General features: G+C 37.3%; 1 protein-coding gene across 2 annotated transcripts in view; it reads right to left on the bottom strand.

Moving 5' to 3' along the window:
* Nucleotides 1-876: 876 nt before the first annotated feature.
* PRKCE (protein kinase C epsilon) overlaps nt 877-23176 on the bottom strand; it is a 288770-nt gene continuing 266470 nt past the window's right edge. The window contains exons 14-16 of one of the 2 annotated variants that reach the window (XM_017811754.1): nt 22293-22439; nt 14459-14488; nt 3984-4079 (exon numbers count right to left, since the gene is read on the bottom strand). In XM_017811754.1, coding sequence (XP_017667243.1) covers nt 14474-14488; nt 22293-22439 — 162 coding nt within the window. In that variant the 3' untranslated portion in view covers nt 3984-4079; nt 14459-14473. Of the gene's footprint in view, nt 4080-14458; nt 14489-22292; nt 22440-23176 lie in introns of both variants that reach the window. The other variant, XM_017811753.1, reaches the window with a different exon arrangement.

The following is a 23176-nucleotide window of genomic DNA, read 5'->3' as shown; positions in this document are numbered from 1 at the left end:
AACACACAGCCAGAAAATCAATGTTACATAGTTGTTTAACTGGTAAAATCTGTATGACAAAGTTTATGCTAATGCCGTCAACACAAAGAAAACTGGAATATACTCATAGTCACCAAACACATTCAGCCACTTTGAGAAGACTCAGCAAAGTGGAGGTTTATGCAAAAGCTGCAATTTGAACACAAAACACTGTTCAAAACTTGTATTTTTTTTTAAAAAGCTACTTAGTATACCTACTAGCTAGGTATATTAACTGGAGATTCTTAACTGGAATTACTGCCAGAGTATGCTGATAGCTGATCTAACGAAACTGAAACAAGAATTTTAGATGATAAAAATGGAAAGTAATTACGGTGCAAATTGAAACACGATGAAATACTGAAGCATTTCAATTTCACATTGACATATTAAGTTAAATAAATCATTTAATAAGTTCTATTACCCTTAATTAAACTTATACATGCTATTAATCCCTCAAGCAATCCAATTAAATACTAAAGGAGTCCGCAAAAGTGCCCTACTGAAGTGAGTTTTAACAATGCAGCAAAACAGAATGCTGTGATCAGTCAGAACTCAGTGACCATTATGTAGCCAGTAAGCTGAAAAAGTATGTAAACTCACCTGCTTGGTGTTTTTGAGGTACATGTTATATTGCTCAAGACAAATAGTGTTCATGCACTGTTACCTGTGTTTTTCTTGGAGTGTTTAGTGCTTCACAGAGGAGGCTCTTGTTAGCAAATCCTTCCTTTGCAAAATGCCCACTCCTAAAAGACAAGCTCGTGGTATTTTGTACAACACGTAACAGGAAAAAAAATTCATACTTCATCTTTCTTTCTTCCTCGTTGGAAATACTCAGGAAAACTTTGAGGAAAAAAATAAGATTTAACATCATTGTATTTATTGGGTTCTGAAACAATACACATTCACATCCTTTTGAATACAGTACATTTGGCACAGTAATAATGTTTACGATGAAATAACACTAATGAATGGCAAGAGATTCAAATTACATCCATAAGAAAAAAATTCTGTACAAATAAATCCTCACAATAAAAAAAAAACCTACCCCCCCAACTGAATACACTTTATATTTAGCCAGAACTATTCTGCACATAATTTAAAAAGAGGTAATTTTTAAGCCTTTTAGGAGAGAATTATTTTTCACCCTATGGAGAAAAATTTATTTCCATCTTTAATAAAGTCTATTTGGGAGGAAAACAAAGAAACAATGGATTCTTTATAATTGTTATTATTAATAATATTTTTGGCATTTTGCACTCCTTTGACAAAGAAGGAACAGGAAAGATTTTACAGAACAGGCAGAAATGTAACAGAATGTCCATTTTTAAGAATTATCTTTTAAAAATGTTAACATAAAAACTTTCTGATGTAAACCCAAGGCAGAGGATCTAACTATTTATATTGAAGAAATGTCTGCCCATGCAAAAGTTTCTATTTCCTTCACTTTCTCTTAGCATCCTACCAAACACTGCAGGTGCTGAGGCCTCTTGAAATACAAACATTTGCTAATTATCTTCATGTTTGAAATGGGAATACAGACTACACTAGCTTGCACACAATAGCTTTATGGGATGCTTTTATTCCTTCAAAATAAATGCTCCTAGTTCTGTGTAAAGGCCTCTTGTTGAACAAACAGTAGTGCACTATCCAGTAACTTGTCTTCCTAGCCAGTCTACTCATCCATGGAAAAGAATGCTTTAGCATTGTGATCAGTTCTTGCCTGGATGTCAAAATCTAACCGTGACGAGAAATAAACAGAGCCAGTGGCGAGACACAAATTGATGGGCAGTTCTACAATGTGTTTCTAAGAGAGAAAGAAATTTAACATTGAGATGATGCAATCATTAAGATGTTTATGTGCTGGTACTCAGCTCCAGAAGCTAGTCTTTTCCCAGTACAAAAGATTACTAAGGATAAATTAAATTAAACTAAAGGCTTGATCCATTATTACACCTGTAGGCCAGACAACACATTAATTGATATATCATAATATTTAATATTTTGAAATAATCATAAGAATATATATAATAATTACACCTGAGTTTTAAAAACAAAACAAAATGGAGCTGAATGGTGTCATCAGTAACAGGCTATGAGCAGCCAGACACAAAACTGACACAAACTAACTCATCTGCTTGAGTCCGAGATTATCTCTTAAAGCCAATGACTCACACTTTGTCCACCACGACTTGTAACATTCCTTTCTCTTTCCGAGCTCTATCATGTCATAATAGAGTTGAAGAGAACTATACAAGAGATTTAGTATAGCTTAATATATGTCTACATCTTTTATAACAAAAACCTCATCTTTCTGACAGTAACTTGAACCAATACACATACAAGAGTATTGCACATGGACATTATTATAATTATTCTTTCATAGACTAACATTTTAATAGTATGCCTGAACATGCAGCAGTTGATACCTCTATATTCAATGAATTCCACAGGCCTTGCAGCAAACACTATATACAAAATCTCACCTGTACAAAAGGCAAAAAAGCTTCTTTAGTGCCACTTTGCCAATCACAAGTATATATATTTTTGTGCAGCTGGAAATCCATGTGCAACAATTAAAATGGATTCCAATGACCGCTCACTCAGTCCAGTAAAATATATAATAAAATGACCTCAGCGATACATGTACACAAAAAAACCCCAAACCAAAACCAAAACCAAACCACAGGGTACTCCTGGAAATAAGTACATAACACTGTTAGCGTATCTACAGGAGGTAACTTCACATTAGTAATATTGTCCACATGAGTTACCATTTCAATTCATACACAAAAAAAATATCAATTTACAACTTTCGATAATGTCAGTTTGTGAATGTTTGATCTTCAGTTTTTTAACACACTTCCACATAATGCACGTGTAGCCTTACTTTGTGTCTTCTAAAAGCAGTTTTCTCTTTAGATTTTAAACATAAAACCCAACAAACACAGTAGTATTATGGTTTTGTAAAAGTGTGCAAAAGTAACACACTGCTGAGAAAATAAATATAAATAAGAAATTACTTATCACTGTAGCTACAATGGCAAATTCATAATGTTTATAATTAATTTTTAATGTAAAATTAACTGTAAACATTTGCAAACTTGGCGTCACATTAATGGTTCATTTAAAAGGATACTCAATTTGGTAACATGGATAGTACTCCCAATTGCCTGAAAAAGAGTAAAATGGCTATTTATAGCTGTGTTAAAGTACTATAGGCTTTTTATTCTTTAGCCCTTTAATAACTATCCATATAGTATCTATTAGTATCTATTTCTTGCTTTAAATAAAATTTCAGTTATCTTTGTCACTCTTATTCCTAAGAGTTTTCTGTACATTGTACGAGGAACTTCATTAAAATCCTTAATTGATGTGCTTCTTTTTTTGGACAGCTTTATAGTTTGTACCTCACCACAATAAATTAATAATTGAGTATTAAACCTCCATGAAGGCAGACTTTGCTTTTCAAAGGGCATCTGAGTACAGACTTCACCATAACCGCCAGTGCAGAAGAAACAGTTCTCACCTTCTTAGCTTAAATACATATGATGATTACAGAACATGGTCTGCTAAATTGCTTTTAATAGTATAGCTTCATTTTCTATGGAAGAGATGCACTTTTGTCCTCTGGGAATTCCTGTTCTTAGGAATAAAAGAAAAGTTGCAAATATACGGCAGTGTGTTACATCTACAATTTCTGATACAAAATTATTTTGCATTGCTTTGTGAGACAGAAATTAAGAGTGCTTTCAGGTCAGAAGACAAAGGAAAAAAACAATAAATATATACTTTAACACGGGATATGGGCTCAGGGTAAGAGAAGTAGTTCTTGATCTACTGAGTCTCAGTGATTTGATGATCTCTTCAGAATCACTTCTTGCAGCATCATTCATCTGTCAGTCTAACGTTGTCTATGGCAGTAGCTCTTCTCCAAAATAAGAGAACCCTTTAAATTCTTCTTGATTGATTTGTTTTATAATTGTCTCATCCACTAGCGTTAATACTGGTTCTTCTCGTGTAAAGTCTTGATCAAAGTTATTTACATCCCTTTTGGTTTTCTGAGAAGAAAAATATAAATAAGGTGAATACTAAAACAGCACAATAAAATAAAAGGTGCTCTCCCTCTTCTCCGTTCCCCCCCAAAAGGCTGAATTTTCTGGAATGATTGAAATAAAAGAGGAGCTACTTCACACAAATAATAACAGACATATGAGAGAAGCTACAGGAGCAAGTAATATAAATGAGTTCAGGAGAGGCCACAGAAGCAGTACTATAAATGAGTTCCCAGAGACTCACGGGTCTCTTGACAGGCGAAGGAATAGCAGTATGATGATAAAGCAGGAAGCTGAAATTAGGACTGATTTAGAAAAGGCTTTGGCATAGTAGGTGGTATGGCTGTTTCCTCTTAGATTTGAACAAAATCATCTCTCATTTCAGAGGCACAGAGTGAACTGATATAATTGATTCCCCCACAACACAGTCTACTGTTTCAACTCTAATTTAACCGTTTCTTTAAATCAGGCTACACTCAGCTTTAAAAACCTGAGGTAAAGCTTGCAACAGCTCTCAATCCAAAATTCTTGAGCTCCACATTGGCAACTCAGATTTCCTACTGCAGCCGAATGTCATTCAGAGCACCATGGCAAAGTGTGAAATTCTGTCTCCAAAGAAATCCACCTCAGAAGTCTTCTTTATTTCAATGACATCAGGATTTCCCCATTGAAGTCTAAAGCACCTCCCTCCTTCAGCAAAGCTGGGCCAACAAAGTGCAACTGTACATGTTCTGGGATAAGATGAATTAACCAAAACAGTCTTGGGGAGGCTGACTTGCTGTCCTCAGGACACTCACAACAGTGACTATCTGTGACCACTTACATGAAATAAACACTCTAGGCTACAGCTAAAAACATTCTCCATGGTCATTCCCTTGAACCTGCACTGTTCACATTTTCTAAGTTAGCAGCGTATTTCAGGTACGTACAGGTTCAGGGAATTGGAACAAACATTTTTCTTTACATTGTCTCTTTTCTCTTTGTTTCATGGAATCTAATAATTATTTGAGTGATACTTAATGGAGGCACACTGACACATTGAAAACAAGCTTTGTGTTCATCCTGCACATGTATGAGATTAAGATGATACTGGAAATAGAATAGCTATTTGACTTGCAAAGTAAAATGATAGTCATACATCATGAAGTATATTAATGTATTCCAAATGGGATATATGCCCTCTTTCAACATAGGTAAATTTTTCTATAAAATATACATATATATAAATGTATTTTCTTCATCAGCTTTACTGAGGCACTAAACAGTTCTTTCTCACAATTGTAAAATGATCGCAGCAACCTTCACCTACATTGTTTGTGAGAACTTTAGAGATATAGGGAAAAAAAGTCTATATAAATGCAAGAGACTGTTAATTGTAAACCACGTACTTTCTAAGTGTAAGCAAACAAAAATCTACAATCTCTACCTACAAAATTCCATTAAAAGGAAAGGGATATGGACTTAACAAACATATATACATGTTTATGTAGTTTACATTTTAAATATTTACTTTGTACATAAAGACAAGACATAAAGTATATGCAACCCATATACTTCAAACTGCATAAGGCATGAGGGATGTGGCTTTGGACTTTATGGTTTTTTTCCCAAATCATTTGGGCAAATATTGCAAAATAAGAATGAAATTCCATCTCAGTTTTGAAATGCATTACATTGCAGCTGCATCTACATTCTTCTTGTTCTCCATGTCCTACTGTAGTATTTTCACACACTCACACAATGAATTTTCCACAGGAATAGTCAATAAATCAGAAGGAAGCAAGTGAATATTTGCAGAAAGTAGAATTCAAATTCAGAACTGTAGTTATTTGCAAAAGAAATGTGACTACACACTTTAACCACTAGCTATCGAGAGCAAATAAGCTCTGGTGTAGCTGAAAACAAATACAATATATATTATTTTCAGGTTTTCACTCAATGTATTTGTGAAAAGTGTTATTTCCTTGCTGAAGCTAAAATAGTAAGATGACAAACTCCTCAAAGCCTATTGGGGCAATTAATTCCTAATAGCTTCTTATTCCAGAAAATTATCACTAAGACTTGTGAAGGTGTTAGATGAAAAAAGAGCCCAGATGGGTACATCTAAAAAACTGTCCCAACATTGGTGCACCTAAGTCCTACTGATTAAAAACAATTGTGCTTTCAGTAGAACTTTGAATCCCAAGCTTTGTGCTTAGATTTCCATGTAGTTTTGGCAGCAGAGAGATACGTAATCCAATTTATTAACAGGACAAGCATGGAGCAATCTATGATTGCAAGGATACACTAACAGGTCTCTAACTAACCAATTGATTAACTGAGATTAAACAAATCACAGGGAAAAAAAGGTGAGTGGAATAAGCCATAAAAGAGCAAAGGTAGAGTTCATAACAAGTGCTTCTTTTCAACAGAAAGATTTATTTGAGAAACCCTTCTTAGCAACTTAGGCACCTTCTTTCTGAAGCTATGCCTATTTTGCAAGGCTCCATCTGCTAAGACAAAACAGGTCTGGCCACATTTCTGCTACTACTGCTATTTTAATGTACTTGCACTGTGAATACTCTGGAGGCCAAGAGCGTGAACCAATATACAGTTGCAGCATGAAGACTCAGGATGAAGGTATGAAGGGCTGTGGTGGTCTCCTAGCAGAAAAGCTGAGAAGAGAAGAAAGATCTGCAAGGTAGGAGAATATATGAAAGAAACAGAGTGCAGCTATCATCCAACTTTGAACATTAGAAAATCATGACGATAAAAGGAAAAATATTCAGATTGGCTGGCAAATGCATCATTTAAAAGGTAATTAAATGGGTGGGATTCTGTTTATTTAGCTTGCAATTCTGAGACTCTGGGATGAATTATTTTAAACTTTAAAATTTTTTTCCTGGTAAGACTTTTGGATTTCAGATGACGGAAGAAAGTAGAGTACTAGAAAAAAGAAGGCCCAAAACTACAGCTGTCCACCCAAACACACAGAAATTCAATGAAGTTTCAGATGCTGGTTTTTTTCTCTCTAGACTACCCAAGCATCTTGTCTTCACCATGCGTCAGTGCTACACGAGAGCAGGGGCACAGCAGCTACCCAAGAGCTTCCAAAAGTAGGTGCCAAATTCCACACTGCACTGAAACTACTCTACTGCAGGCAGCATGTGGGCAGAGCCTGTCTCTGACAAAGAGCAGCAGCAGTGACATGGCACTACTAATGACTAAAAATGACATGACTCCAGTTCTAAATCTCATCAGAAAGATGGCTTCTCCAACAGCAGAGTATTTCTGATAGTGAGAAGGAATACTGCCTCACTACCTCTTGTTCAGAAAATGTGCTGGCCAGTTGATCTTTTGTTTTCCTTTTTCCCCGCGGTGTGAATGCTTCACAGGTGTCCTGTCTGACCTAGTGTGACCTGTTTACCTTGCGAGACATGTTGGTCTTTCTTCATGTGGGTATGATCTGATTAGATATAACACTTAAGCTACAGGGATAGAACCCCTTGAATCAATGAATATTAATATGACTACTACCCATCAAGGATAAACCAGATGTGAATGACAGGAGCCTTTGGCATTGAAAAGCCACAGAAATCCTTACGAGAAGGCACCTGACAGAGGGTGTTCCAAACCAGGGAACTCAGCAAAGCTTGGACACCTCATTGGCTGGGTCATGATGCCAAGAGGCTCAGTGGACTTTCTTCTGCCTAATAAGGATTAAATTAATTGTCCAGTTTGGAGACATTAAGAGATATAGCTCTTTACTCTGTTACTTCTTCTTATTTAATTTGCAAAAATCACTGAAACTCTTTCAAGTTCTTTGCAAGCTCAATGGCTGCACTAAATAGGGCTGGAATTGTCCACCAGGTTCAAATGCTACCAGAGAAGGTGAAAAAAAGATGGAGGTGGTGGCTAGGGTTAGAGTTAGGAAGTGTTAGGAAATAACACTGCCACAAAAGACTAGGTTTTGTGTTTTAGTCTGATTGTCCTAAAAATTCAAATATGCTGTTTAAATATAACGAGAGGAATCCTCTTTAAATCAATTAATAGATTTCTGTTTATTTAGCAGAATGAGCAGCTAATCCAGAACAGATAGCTAACACAAGAAGTGAGGCCAGAAATTATCATTACAACAATGAACTAGTACGTTGAAAGAAAAAAATACTGTGCAATGATATTTTTCAGTAAGTGGACCATTTGACACAAAATATATACAAAGCTCATGCATGATTTTCACAGTCTGAGACACCGTCAGCACAGAAATGCAGATGCAGACTGACCTGTCTATACTGCCGAATGAAACATCTTTCCCTTTACTCCACTTCAATTTTTTGCCAATAGCAGTGCTTTGTGCCTTCTCATACATTTTTCAAGTCCACAGTGAAATCCTGGAGTTTGCCATTCATATGGAGACTGTCCCAGTGCAGCACCTGGCTGTATGAGCAGCATATCTCACACCCTGACAGATGCATTGAATCTGGGCAGGAAGCTGCTGCAGCTTTCAGTGTGCTGCTACAGGGGCATGGGGCAGCAGTGCAGCAGCAGGGACATGCAGCAAGAGTCACACACCTTCTCATAGGTGTTACATGGTATCCCTTAATTTTATTCAGGATTTTGCTTCAGTAAGAAACAAATGGTACCTATGTTTGGCACAGTATCATCCAGAAGAAATTCTTAGATCAGGATGATAAGAGTTTAAATATTTTGTATTTACCTCATCACTGATAAGACTTTCAGATTATATTTATCAAGACAAATGGAAAGTCAAGACATCAAACCAGCTGGTTTGAAGAACAAGGTTATGTGGCTAACCTCACATATCACTGTCCTCTCATTCACCTTTCCATATTATGATAACAAAAACCACAGCACAGACAAAGATAACTTTGCACCACTGATTGGATCTCTTTTCGTAAAGGTGTAGTAGTTTCTAAAAAAATGAGACCAACTGTGATGATCACTCACGTTTGCACATAACTCATGCTATATAGTGAGAAATTCGGTATGGATATTTCGAAGGAAACAAGCTGAGAAGCACAACACTCCAGGCCTATCTTTCAATTTATCCTCAGGATACCTCTTCACAGTATTTGCATGTCCTGATAATCTGTATCAGTATTAGAAGTAGTTCCTAGCTTGTCTTATTTCAGAAGATACAAAATACACGTTATCAAAGTAACTTTATAAGTTATTAATTTTTTTCAGCATGTTAATTGCTCTATTCACACGTGGAAGAGTTATAACACATCCGTCATGAGCTGCAGTATATTTAACTGAAGGTTATGATGACAAAAAAGGTTTTGAAGCCAAGTACCTTTTACAAGTATGCCAGCATTCATTCCTTCTAAGCAGAGGGGGAGCTTTTGTGCTCCTATATTATGCTTTCATTAGATGTAAAGGACACCAAACTCAGCAAAAGCAGTGGGAAAACCCCTCACTCAATAAAGATGTTAACAGATAGTGAAACAGTATTTGAAAAGCATGTCAACCTATGCAGTCCACAATTTAATCTGTTGTGGAAGTACACATATATTTAATAAACACCAAGCTAATTCACAAAACTACGAATTTTAAAAGGGAGTATTTGTGATACAGTAAGCTGGAACCACCTTTATATTGAAACAGTATGTATCTTTCTTAGGAATGTGAAATGGGTCAAGGAGGAAGGAGGAATAAGCTAAACAATTAGTGTTATAAACATTTAATGACTACGGCCAGAATGCCAGTCTTTGTATTTCTCTTTTACACAGCCTTTCTCAAAACCATAGCCTCCCAAAACCACCACCAAAAAACAAACAGCAAGGCAAACAAAATCAAAGCTCTGCAGGTTCACTGACGACTACTCTGTGTTCTCAGTCTCGGCAACGAACCTCTCTCAGAAGAAGTCACTGTAAAACTGTCAGCCCCTATGGCCCTACTTGAGTGTGGTTTTAACATGACCACAAGTACCCAGCACTAAAGTTACATATAGCAAACTTACTTTGTTCATAGCCTGATTGCTAAAGCACAACAGTTACCTCTGTGCAAAACATAGATGGAGACAGATTTCAGAGGAGCTTCTGGGGAGCTCAGCACCATCTTCCCATCTGTGGTTAGTCCTTTACCCTCAAGATCCATCTTGTCCACCTTATCAGGCCTTCTTCCATCAGGACTCAATCTTGATATAGCCACTGCACATAAGCTATGCTATGGCAGAATACACACATTTTTTAAAGTGAAAAAAACTGCAGGGGAAGAGTACTAACTTCTAAATTCCTACACTACACATTTTTACCTTATGGTTGATTTCTTTAAGAGATTTAACCTCATGAGAAACAATTTTATATTTCTTCTTGGGGCAGGGAGGAAATACAAGAACAGAAAGTAATGGAATAATCATATGAAAATACCCTTCAGCTGCACAATGCGATTCCTATTGTAAATCTTATGACACACTCTGCAGTGCAGATTTTATATGTGTGTCTCTCTAATTCACATTATATTGGCAAGCTTCCATTGATATCCTCAACTGCTTTAAGGTCATGATCAGCGATATCACCTCCCCTCTTACATTCTGGCACACATCCAAGATTAGCCCATTTTTGGTTGTGTTCTCCCAAAATGGCATTTCAACCATTGTTATAGCAGGGTTACAGTAATCACAGCTGGTGCATCTGTGACGTTTTGAGTCCTCAAATACATGTGTAGGGGCCTTTTTGTCTTCCTGATCCCTAGCACTTTGGCACAAAGGACTAGCTATATCCAGACAACAGAGCTGACTTGCTGAGAAGAGAAAGAAGTGAGGCAGGTTGGTAAGTCTAGAATTCCATATTCCTAGAATTCCAGTGGCTTCCAGGAGACATCCCTTAAATCACTGAAAAATTACCCAAATATAGATAGTCTAACAGCACACTGAGATATCTGACCAGATTTGTTCTGGAAAAGATCAGTACATTTACTTTACTTTTCATTCTTTAACCAATCACAAAGACAAGGAACAAATTAAGGACACTGCGATGCTAGTAAATAGATGCATGATGTAATGAAATATTTCAAGACACTCTATGTATCCTGAATAAATACTGACCAACTGACTCTCCAATGGTTTATTCTGCCTACGGTCACCTACCCCTTGAATCACTGAAAAGTACCACATTATGGAAACCTTCCCGATTATGACATGAAATTATAAATATATTGTAATATCTTGTGATTCTGAGCCCCTCCTATACTGAGGAGGCATCAACACGTGCATTGTGACACTGGATGCAAAGAAACACCACAGCATGAAAGGTAATAGCAAGTGGGAGCATCATTCCAAGACTCAGTCACACACCAGAATGGTTTGCACAACAGGCCATAGAGTAAGAATGCTACACAGTTTTTGGCAAGACCGCCTTTATTTCTGGAAACTCGTGCTCTTTGATGCTTTAGCTAATTAAGAGAAAAACTTTTAGTTTGGCATGGATGACGCATATGACAGGTTCTCATAGAGTGAAATTGTATAGTAGGTCTTATACAAAGGGAGAAAGCTACACGGTGATGGTTTAATTCTAAGACTACTGAATTATTAGAGATTATATTTTGAAGTGTAATGATTATTTTTAAGCCTTTACAAAGACAGATTAAAATAAAGATATATGTGACTTTAGAAAGTAGCTGAAGCTACTGTCTTTTTTTTTTTTAAACTAATGCACATATAAATTGTAGGCTAAAAAAACCACATTGCACAACTACGGATGAATTCCTACTACTTCTGCATCTCAGTACATCTTTCCGTCTTTCCTCCAGACACTTTAATTGCTTTTACAGAACACGATTTTATTAAAAGAGCACAGGAAGACACAGCAGTTTGTAGTGACATGGGTTTAATTCTTGGTTCTGCTACTGACCTCCTTTGAGCTTGAGTAATTTTCTCTTCATACTACATCTAATTTTCTTCCTATTTTTGTTCTTCTATACATGGGCTGTGATCTTCTCTGTCTATCACTATCTATGATCTCTTGACTGTCTTTCACTTATATGGGTTTTTGCACAATGGGAACCCCATTTTGCTGGGAATTTGAGCTGTTAGTGAAGATGTGATGGCACAAACTCAAACTCTCTTCTTGTTCTTGTCAAATATAAACACAATCCTACAAACAGTCATGGGCAGTCATGGTCTCCAAATCCCTCTTTTCCATACTCCATAATTAAGCCAAGAGAATTGTTGTTCTGTAGGTCCTTTGCAAATATGAATATGGCATTCAAGGAACAAGATCTGTGCTTAAGGCTCTTCATAAATATCTAGACTGAGCGTTCCTCTCATCATGCAGAATTTAAGCATATGACTTCTGGAGCATGCTGTTGAGAGGACCAGTATAAGGTCTGTCCCTCCAAAGTAACAAAATCCCTTATAACAGCACAGCAGCATAACAGGAGAGGAGCAGCAGTTAATGAAGTGCTAGGATTCCTTACCATGTAAAGACGTCTCCCTCGTCCTGCTACTGATGATAAGTAGCTACATATCAGCAGCTTCAGTCCACCATCTGCTATTAGTGCATACGTTGAAGGAATTAAGTTTTGCACTACTATGCTGAGCTGTGAACACATACATTGACAAATTTTTGCTGCCCATTTTGGACGAACATCCTAGTAAGATCTTATGCTTGCACTGGCATAGTATACTGCTAGTACAGAAAGTTCTGCATGAGAAATAAACCTAAAGCCAAACCTCTTTTTATACTCTATGTTCACTGGACTCCAACTGTGATGGGACTGGTCATGGACTGCCAGCCTTCAAAGAGTCTTTGCTTTTTTATATAAATTCCTCTCCACCTTCTGAAAAAGAGTCAGATGCTACTGCTTCTTAATCACCTAGTGTTTTTCCCTTGGCCTTCATTGACATCTGAAATGGGCCCAACCTAGGAATATTATTTATTATCTACATCAATATAAATCTAAAATATTTCTGAAGAATGTACTGTAAGTAAATATGATAAGATTATTTCACGTAATGGTTTAGATTAATTTATGAAAATAGCACTGGAGATTAAAGCAGCCAAAAAGTGAAACAGAATTTCTGTTTTTCTTGGGAAGCCCTAAAGGAAAGCAAGTACACTCTGGCTGCTTATGACTCTATCCCAATGGGCACCACTTAACAATGTACATTTAACAGATGGTTAAATGAACTTAATTAGCCAGTATGAAAAGATTTTAGTGCTATAAGACTGGGACTCAACAAACCCAAACAAATAGTGCTGGATCCCCAGTACAGAATCAAAAGAAGCATAATAAAAGTTGTTTAACTTATAAATATTTGGGAAGCTGCAGTGCCCGGAAGTAGCTTTCAAACTTCTGTAATTCTAGTGTTATGCTAATCACAGCTCAAAACAGCTGCTGTAGACACTGGAGCTGAAGAGAATAAAAAGACTCCAAAAATAAGACTAATAGAATGAGAAATTCTGGGAAAACAGAGCCTTGTTCATTCAAAAAACCAACACTGAAATACCTTAAAAATACCAGCTCACTTACTCATGGTTTCTCTAAGCCGCTGTACAAGCTACACATAAGCTCCTCAAAAGCTACATACTTACACTTTGAGCAAAGTTAGTGGTTGCATGAAGTGCCAAGCTAGCTGAAGCTCTGGAAACCAAGGCCCTTTATTTTGCTGGGGGAAGAGGCAGAAGTGTTACAGACTTCTCTGTCCTGCCCAGCCACGTGCTAGACCGATTGGCCTGAGCTATGTTTCAGGCAGTTATGGTACTGTTTGTTGTTCCCACCTGCCTATGCAAGTTCACCTGAGATCTCAAACTTCATTGTCTAACAAAAGCCAACGCTTCTCAATCAGCAGCCACCCGGCTGACACTTGAGCCCATAGCAGAAAAGTGTAATTTCTAGGAACTAGATGACATTAAGTATTTATGATACCCTGTGGCAGGGGCAGCATGCAGAAAAAGTGTTAGACTCCCACCATTATGGCTGTTTGCAATAAAAAGTCTGTCCCAAAAGTCCACATCTATTTTACTTTAGTTTTTCTAATGGATGTATGTTAACCATTCTCACAAATAGTCTCTACCCTGTTTCTAAACATTTGGGGTTGTTTTGCATACCAGTATTAATCACTATGAAGTCATTCTCAGGAGAAAGCCCCCTGCTTTCCTATGCCTGAAATGTCTGCAGCAAGTGGGGAATACATAATGTGCAATGTTTAGTAATGGTACATGAGGGTCTGAGGTCTCAAGACCGCTCCCCAGTGTTTTGTCTAAGCAGTAACACTTCATGCAAAGGCATGCAGTATAGCCCCTTGCGTGCCCATCTGCTAAATGCTCATTGCCATGCACTGATGACTGAATGGAAATATTATGAAACTGAAGGGACACCTCAAGGTTATTAGGCCTAAAAATGGACCTACCTTGACATTTTCCCCATATTGAAGGCCTTACCTTAAAGAGGGACATTCACACTGAAGCAAACTTGAAAAGAGAGAACATTTATACAAAAAGAAATTTACTTGGCCTGTAATTTCCTATGTTCCATCTGGTGCTACTGAATGATACTGCATTTTACAGGATTTCTTCCCCACAGCGTAAAGGCAAAGTCATAATTCTGCATGGATGATGATACAATCTACTGTCACATAAAAGTAGAGGTGTGCTAAAAAAACCCCACCAAAACAGTATCATGACTTCCCAACACCAGGTTAAAAATCCCTCATTAAAAAGTAAAAAAAATCTTTGCCTGTTTGCACTGGTATGAAAACAAATCTGAGATTATAGAACTTATGCTTCAAGCTAACATATTTGAAAGTTTTCTCCAGAAATGTGGTCCCTCTTTAAGGATTCCAGCCATATTTCACAGTAAGCAGATGGTTGCTGCAGCAATTTAAACACACACCTTTCTAATTGAAAATATTTTTCAGGAGCCATCCAGTGCAGCACCTATCCACGAGGCAGGTGCGGCCTCTGCCTGTTTGCCTGTGCAAACAGCCCAGCTGCACACTCTGTAGGTGCTGATTTGTATTTGCTATTTATTACCCAGTTTCCAAACGCTATGGGCACCCAGCTTGTTGTCAGGTCATAGGCAAAGGGTTGCCAAAATTTTGCCAGTTTTTCACTCATTTAGGGGAGGGGGAAAAGAAAATTCGTGGTACTCAGTGACTCCAGTTGTAACCCACAATCATTGGCTAGGACTAGAATTGCATATTTGGGAATGATTTTATTTCAAACCTTTGCTGCAGTGTAAAACTGAGAGATGACACATTGCTGGCATCCTTAAGTCAAGACTTAACAAGGGAGTTCGGGTTCACAAAGGAAACTGCATACAGACAATGTGGCTCAGATAGTGATAACTAAGGGGGGAGGGACTTCAATAATGGTTTATCATTATCTTTGAGTTACTGGAGCTGAGAGAGGTGCAAATTACTGTAGGAATTTTGAGGCTGAGGACCAAGATGAAATCTGCTAACACTGAGGTCTGGTATAGCATAGAACATTCTTCCAAGGGAAGTCCTACACATTCAGTCAATTTAAAAGCCAGGCTGATCTTGAGCATTTGTTTTTTAACACTTCTGTCATATTTTTTTGCTGTCACAGAACTTTGCATTAAGCATCCTGAGATTACCACAGAGGGGAAACACAGGCATGAAAAGGTTAGGTGATGCAGCCTGGACGACATAATGAATTTCTAGAAAATCTCGTGGAAGAACTCATATATCTTGCAATTCTTAGGTCTCTGGTTTTAGCAGCTAGACCAACTCTCTATCCTGAGAAGCCAGAACTGAAGAAGGAACCTACAAATGTTCAGAAAATATTCTCAGTGATAATAACAGTAGCAATTGAAGAGGCTGCAAAATGAAGGGATTCACATCAGATGAACTAAATAGGTCCGCAGCAGCTGTTGTTGCTCCATACTGCAAGATACAATTTTGCAATAGACTATCTTGTTCATTTTGTTTCTAATTCTCTCAAAGAAAGTGAGCTTTTAGAACTGGAAACAAAAAAATTATGAATACACTGAGAAAATTAAAATAATGTATTGTTCTGTGAAAGCTGCATGTTGACAGTGAATCATTGTAATGCGATTATTTTGTTAACTTCATCTACATAAAGCCACCCTATAAATGGATTGCCCCAGGCACTGATAAAGCCATTAGCAATATAACTTTGGCTTAATTGCTAGAAAGAAATACATATGGCAAACATCTGTTTTACCAGGCTTTGTATTACCCTCTGGGCTCAGAGTTCTTCAGCTTTTTCATGTTGAGGATGTCTTAGATGAAGTCCCAAATTTTCCCAGTCCTGACAGCGACAACAGGGTGGATGAAAACACCAAATCTGTCTGTTTGTATGCACATTTCAAGGGTTGACAGTGAAAACTCAGTCTGAACGGACAGGAGTGCGCCTGTAGTGAGACTGTCCTTGCTGCACAGTGCCTAACAGCTTTCTCTGTCTTACAGCTCCTTGCACCACAGTGAACCACAGTGACCATGAAATATGATTTTCTTATGCTAGTCTAATTCTACAAAAACACAAGAAAAAAAGCCCTCAGAAGCCTAGAGTACATCTCCTGTGAGGAAAGGCTGAGAGTTGGGGCTAAGCCTGGAGAAGAGAAGGCTCTGTGGAGACTCTTCAATGCTTAAAGGTGGCTTAAAAGAAAGAAGGGGTCAGACTTTTTAGTAGGGCTTTTGTGATAGGATAGGGAGTAATGATTTTAAATAAAAGAAAGCAGATTTAGACTCGATATAGTTTATGATGAGGATGATGAAACACTGGAACAGGTTTGGTGATAGATGCCCCATTCCTGGAAAGATTCAAGGTCAGGCTGGATACAGCTCTGAGCAACCTGATCTAGTTGATTAGGCTCACTGCAGAGGAGTTGGACTAGGTGATCTTTAAAGGTCCTTTCCAACCCACACCATTCTATGATTCTATGATTTTTGAAATTGATGCCCATATGAGGCTACCACTGACTTCAGCCAAATGAGTAACAAAATTTGGGCAGTGATCTTCCTCCATCCCTCTTGCGAGAGGGGCTGTGATATTGTGCATATTTTTGCCACTTGTGCACGTCTCTGAGCTTCACTGGCTGATGTTAGTGATACGTCAGCGGGCCACAGGTTCAGTCTGGAAAGCCGGCTGTGCCCTCAGAAATGGCACAAAAAATTTCTTGCAGGGAATCTATAACAACATAAATTTAATCAATACACATTAAAGCTGAAGCAGCAATCTATTTCAATGACTGTTTTTAATGCATATTTTATTATTTGGTATGGATGGACAGAATCATCCCATCATGCCAGTAGGCAAGATCTACCACACTTACCACCATATCAATAATTTTGGTAAGAAATTAATCTACTACACCCTTGTTTTAATTTGTAATATGGCAAAAGTATTTTGAAAATGGAAATAACGGATTCAGTTAAGCCAGGAACATAGCCATGGAAATAAAGATGGAGAGCAGAGAATCACTGAATACTATTGAGTCTGTGGTTCTTGGGCAACCAGTTATGCTGCAAACCATAGCCTGGTCTTATGGCTACTGATCAGGGAAATTTCATTTTCCATATGAAATAAAATTCCAGGAAGACTACATACAACAAAACAGCTCAACATAGCAATAAAATGCCTCAAAAGAATTTCTGTCTCACGACAGCCGCTCTAAAGAAAAGATATCCGTCTGCACTAAAATGGCACTTATTTCTGACATTTGCAATTACATATTCATGTCTGCACTAAAAGCAGTGAGGAAGAATAATGTTATTTAGAAAAATTTCATGACAGTCTGTGAAACTTTAAGAATTAGGCTTTGAGAACAGCAAAAATGATCTTCAAGAGACATTGCAAAGGTCACTGCAGCTTAGTTATAGCAAATATCCTCTTAATAGCTGTTCAAACATTTGCTTGATTTCTAATGTACATGTTCCAGAGCTATTATTTTTTCTTCTACAGGAGCTTAACATTTTTAACAGCTTTACATGGAAAAAACCTCTCAGTATGGTTAACCATTGTGTATATATCTATGTAAAATTAATTTTGCCACTGAAAAGCCTCATAATTCTAGATTTATGAAAGGAAGAGCTGGTAGATAATATGGATCATAGGACTGAGCCCTAGTGCATTTTCACCCCTTTGTGTTCTCTATCCCAAGTCATTAAGCTGGAGGAGCAGTCAAAGATTCTTCACAGCAGTTTTCAGAGCCACTAAATCTGCCTCCATTGTCTCCACCTAGGACAACCTGGGGTGGCACTGCAGTCACTGCTTAGCAATCTAAACTCAGGATGAGTGCTCTGCCCAGGGCACTCTTGCAAGCCTTCAGAAAACAAAGTCAGATTTTCAAAGACCTTTTGGACTTAAGTAATTTTCATTCCAAGGCTGAAAACAGGAAAGAAATTTCATCTTCCAAAGCGTCATTAGAATAATCAAATCAAGTACAAACTACAAGGACATTAATGGTATACTTCTGGTATAATAAGGTACATAATCACATCCATCCACTGTGCGAATGAGATTTAAAAAAACCCCACATCCTCAAAAGTCTGGCTAATAAACAGCCATGCAGTGTTTCTTCTAAGTCCAGTTGAAAAATTCAGACTTAGGGCTGGCACAGCTGAAAAGACAAACCTGAACCATGGAGAAGCACAGGTCTTGCAATACCATGTAATAGAGCTCCTCAGAAAATATGGCAGATATAGAATGAAAGGTAACAGAAAATCAAGCCAGCTGCGCTAATCAAGGAACTTACGTGTTTTGGGGATCAGCAGAGAAGTGAGGCAGAACAGCAGTAAGGGTTTTTCCACACTGGCACCTCTATGACCTCCCTTGGCAGATTATTCCATTGTCTGATGGGACCTCAGTGTTTGACCATTTTCCCTAATGACTTTGCTTGTTTAGTGTCAACATTTTATATTGCCCAGAGCTCATTTGAATACATCTCATGTATTGTTTTATTTGGAAGTGTTTACAATATAATCATAAATTTTCCCCCCTTAGTCATCTTAATGGTCAGAAAATAGAAGACTACCTGGGTAAATATATGCATTCTTGCATGAGCAAAATTTTGTATATGCATGCAAAACTCAATTTAAATCCACAAATGAGTATATATGCACTGTATGCTTCTTTCCCAGCACACATGTACACTCAATACATATCACATGCAAGAATGTCTATTTTCTGACTAATCATCTGGCCTCTCTTCTCGTAGCTATTTTCACACAACTACGCCCTCCTCAATATAAGATTAGAATAATTTTTTTAATCTTCTTTTAATATTACAAGTCACTTTTAAATAATCAACAGCCCTTTATTAATACTAAAAGATGTTAAAAACCAGAAAACATTCCAAACACAGGCATTAGTTAAGTTTTTTCATAGTTATTCCATAGCCATGGAATAGTTAAGTTTGTTAAACTGAATCAATGAATCTCAATCCTACACTCACAACTGAATTTAGAGACGAACTCTATCTATATTTTAAAGTAGATTTTATTTCATTAGTGTTCATCTTCTTCCCTCTTTTCTGTATTTTTCAAAGTGAGTGCCATCTCATCTAGCTTGACAAATAACCAAAATCACCTTTATAGCATTTGAAATTTACTGCCCTAGATTCCTTTACCATTTCTGAAGTTAAATAATTAACAATTATATTTTATTTGTGTGATCCTTCTCTCCAGCCTAGATATATACCACACTTCACTTTCCAAGTAATAAATAATTCAGTTTTAAGAGAACAAGTAAAAATTTCAGTATGATCTTGCTCAAAGATTCCTACACAACAACAAAATCCAAACAACTGCTAAAATTAATACAGCTGGTATGAAACAACTGATTGATCATAAACATGGTATAAATACATAAGGTATGCCCTTTGTAAGTGTAAAAAAGTAATCAGTAAAAGTTGATAGGACCTGGTCTCTGGGGAAGATATCTTAGAGAGAGCAGATTGAGAACATGAAAAACAACGGAGATGACTGTAACACAGAGTGCATATTATCTGAATTCACCACCATAAAAAAAAAGAGTTCAGAAAAAAAATCCATGCATACAGAACTACCAGACTTCAGGAATCAAATTTGGTAGAATAAAGGAAGTTGGCAGATACAATATAGGAAGAAGTACTATGAAAATCCAACATTACAGAAGCAGCCTGAAGAAAAATGAGAAAAGGTATAAACAAAGATGTATAAAATCAACCTAACAATTATTAAGGAGCAGGGAGCTGCCCTAAAAATTACATACAGGACTACTCTGAAATAACTGGAAATCACTGCTAAAACCAAAAGGTTCAACTAAAATACCATTAAAGAAAGCAGAAAAGGGAAAAGGAACAAAACAACAGGAATTAATGAAATAGGAATGGCTTTATAATATAAAGGCAGTGCAATAATTACCAGAAAGAGAAAGAAGCTCCACTGAGAAGGCAGAAGGCATTTATACAAGCAATGAATAAAAATACCTGATATATGAAATGCCTCCTGACTTTCAAGGACTGCCGCAGTGGGAGTACTTACAGAAATAATAAGGGCCTCATAAAAATACTTATTGTCAAAGGGACTGTGCATCTTGATCATGAAAGTAAAACAGCCAATAAACAGACTAGATGAGAGGAATCTGGAAATTAGATGCAGCCGTAAGGTGAAAGTGATTCTAGAACTGTGCATCTTGATTTGGTAACTATATTAACAAAACTCTGATGAATACTGAGCAAAGCAACAAAAATTACTGTGAGATGAAAGGCCAAATTCTTGTGAAAACAGGAAAAGAGCTACAGACATGCAACTCAGCTAACACCGAGTATGTCTATCTGCAACTATTCGAGGACTGTGGAACCTGACTGGAAAGCAGTTAGTCACAGTATTAAATAGGCTTCAGGTAGATACTAAAGGAGTTAATTCAGGGTTTCCACTGCTTGCAGCAGTACAGAGATTTGTACATCAGCTCAGGCACTAGGTGCAACCTGGCCACACCTCCAGAGCAGAGCTGGGCAACTGGGTAAGGGAGCTGACATGCCCAGCTGGCTGGACCCTTTCCAGGAGTGGGGCTGGCTCAGGCCTTCCTCTGCGTGGAGCTACGCCATTATAATGTTTCCATTCTCCAACAAATACATTAAGAAAAACTTCCTCATGTGATAACACTTTATCTTACTATAACTCCTAGAAAGACATTCACAAAAGATAACTTTCACTTACAGTTGTCAATCCCTTTAGTCTCTTTCTGCATAGCTACAGAGGGAGAGAGATTTCTCCAAGAGTGGACTCAGAGGAGCTACCTCAGGCTCCTGTTCTGGACGGAAAGCCCCACTTTCACCACCTACATCAGGAACTCAGGGAAATGCATCTTGCTTGACTAAAAGGAAATGCTTTAAATGTGACAGACATTCTTCAGAAACAGAGGGGACTTCTTTACCTCTAAATTTAAGTTAGGATTCAGTGCTGAGCCCAAAGTCTTAGGGCTTTTTTGTTTGTTTGTTTTGCTTTCTGTTTTTTTTTAATACCTTGACCATATTTACAGGCAAATCAAACACTGTAATTCGGAATGTGCAAAGTCAAAAGATGCAAATCAATCTCAAAGGATTTATCATAAAATTGCTCTCTTGCACTGTTAAAGCACAAAAGTAACTCCACAGATTCTCAGCTAAAAAGTTGATATTTGGTTAACTGTATTTTCATCCAGAGGAAGACTAGAATAAGTAAAGTATTTTTTCTTGGCTTTCATTGTTTCTGCAGGTGGGGCTGCTATTTACAAATTTTTGTTTCTTTAAAATAGAAATACTTGATTATTACCCAGGAAAATGTAAGGACATAGATTTATCTAATCATGATGTATATTTCTTTCCCCTGGGAAGCTGTTTTTTCAAGTGTCTTCAGTTAAAATATTATTGATCACAAATTCTTGCCTCTGTCTTTTACTACAAAATCCAATGGCCATCAGCAATGCAGAACTGTAGAAGAATTCACACAGAAAGTACAGACAGTATATACCCCACGAAATAATCTCTTCTAACTACGGTATCTTTAAGAACACAGAAAAATAATTAAAACAGGGCCTCGAACCCTCTCATGCTTTATGTGACTGAACATGAACATCTTCCTGTGCATTAAATCTGTTCCTGACACTTACCTTCACAGAAACAATGACAAGACAATCTTTTCAGCGACATTGTTATCTTATTATTTCAACCCCAAGATTATTTCAGGTAACCTCATGTTTCTGAAAAGCCAATAAACAGAACTGCCAAACTAAGTTTTCTCTGAATGTTATGCAAACTGTTACTTACAATCCGAGGTTTGAAGGGTGGCTTGATTTTCCTTTGTTCTAGAAGAACCCAGTCAATTTCCTTGAAAAACGGGTGCTGCTTAATCGCGTCTTCCCCATTTTGTGATGCCACACAGCCAAGTCGCTTATTGGGGTTTTTTGTCATGAACTACAGGGTGGGGGAGGGAGAAGAGGGAGAAGTTAAAATATGAATGGCAATGACTGCAAATCATTTGCAGCTCAATTATACACTATAATTCCTAAAGCTGAGTTTTTAGAGACACTCTCCTTTCAGAAGGTTATTTTTTCTGGCCCTCCAAATTTCAGAGGTTCCAGCAAAAACAGAAGATTCAACAACTCCAAATTCCAAATTCCAAAACAGAAGATTCAACAACTCGGATTCCTTCAGAAAACTTTCAGTTGCTTGCTGAGACCTCCTAATTTCGTCTGACTGGGTGTGCTAGAGGAACAGATTTTTTCAGTGTTTCTAGTTCCTTCCAGCTCTGGTCAAAAATACTAAAGGAAAGAAAGAAAAAATTAAACCCTCCAGAGACAGTTCTAAAAAGAGAGTCAGGATAGCTCTTATTTTACCTTATTTGCTGTATCTTAACTTAAAAACAGGGTCTTTTAATTGGGGGGATAAAGGCTACATATTATGCTTACTGTTGTTTATTTTCTTTGCATGTGTAGGTTGCATAATCATACACTCCATTCAACCAGACACATGAAAAGCCATAACTTCCTTACTCACTTCTAGGATTTTATTCTAATACAAGTAAGAACAGCACCTGCAGAACAGCTATGTGAATTATAAACATCCTATTTGTTTCAGGAAATACATGGAATGATCAGTACAAGCAGAAAGCTTCCCTTGAGAAGGTCCATGACATAACTTGCACAATCCCT

Source organism: Lepidothrix coronata, unplaced genomic scaffold (genome assembly GCF_001604755.1).
Source record: "Lepidothrix coronata isolate B3197 unplaced genomic scaffold, Lepidothrix_coronata-1.0 Scaffold33, whole genome shotgun sequence".
In the NCBI taxonomy this organism is placed as follows: domain Eukaryota; kingdom Metazoa; phylum Chordata; class Aves; order Passeriformes; family Pipridae; genus Lepidothrix; species Lepidothrix coronata.
Note: the sequence above shows the minus strand (reverse complement) of the source record. Positions and strands in the feature narration are given on the sequence as shown.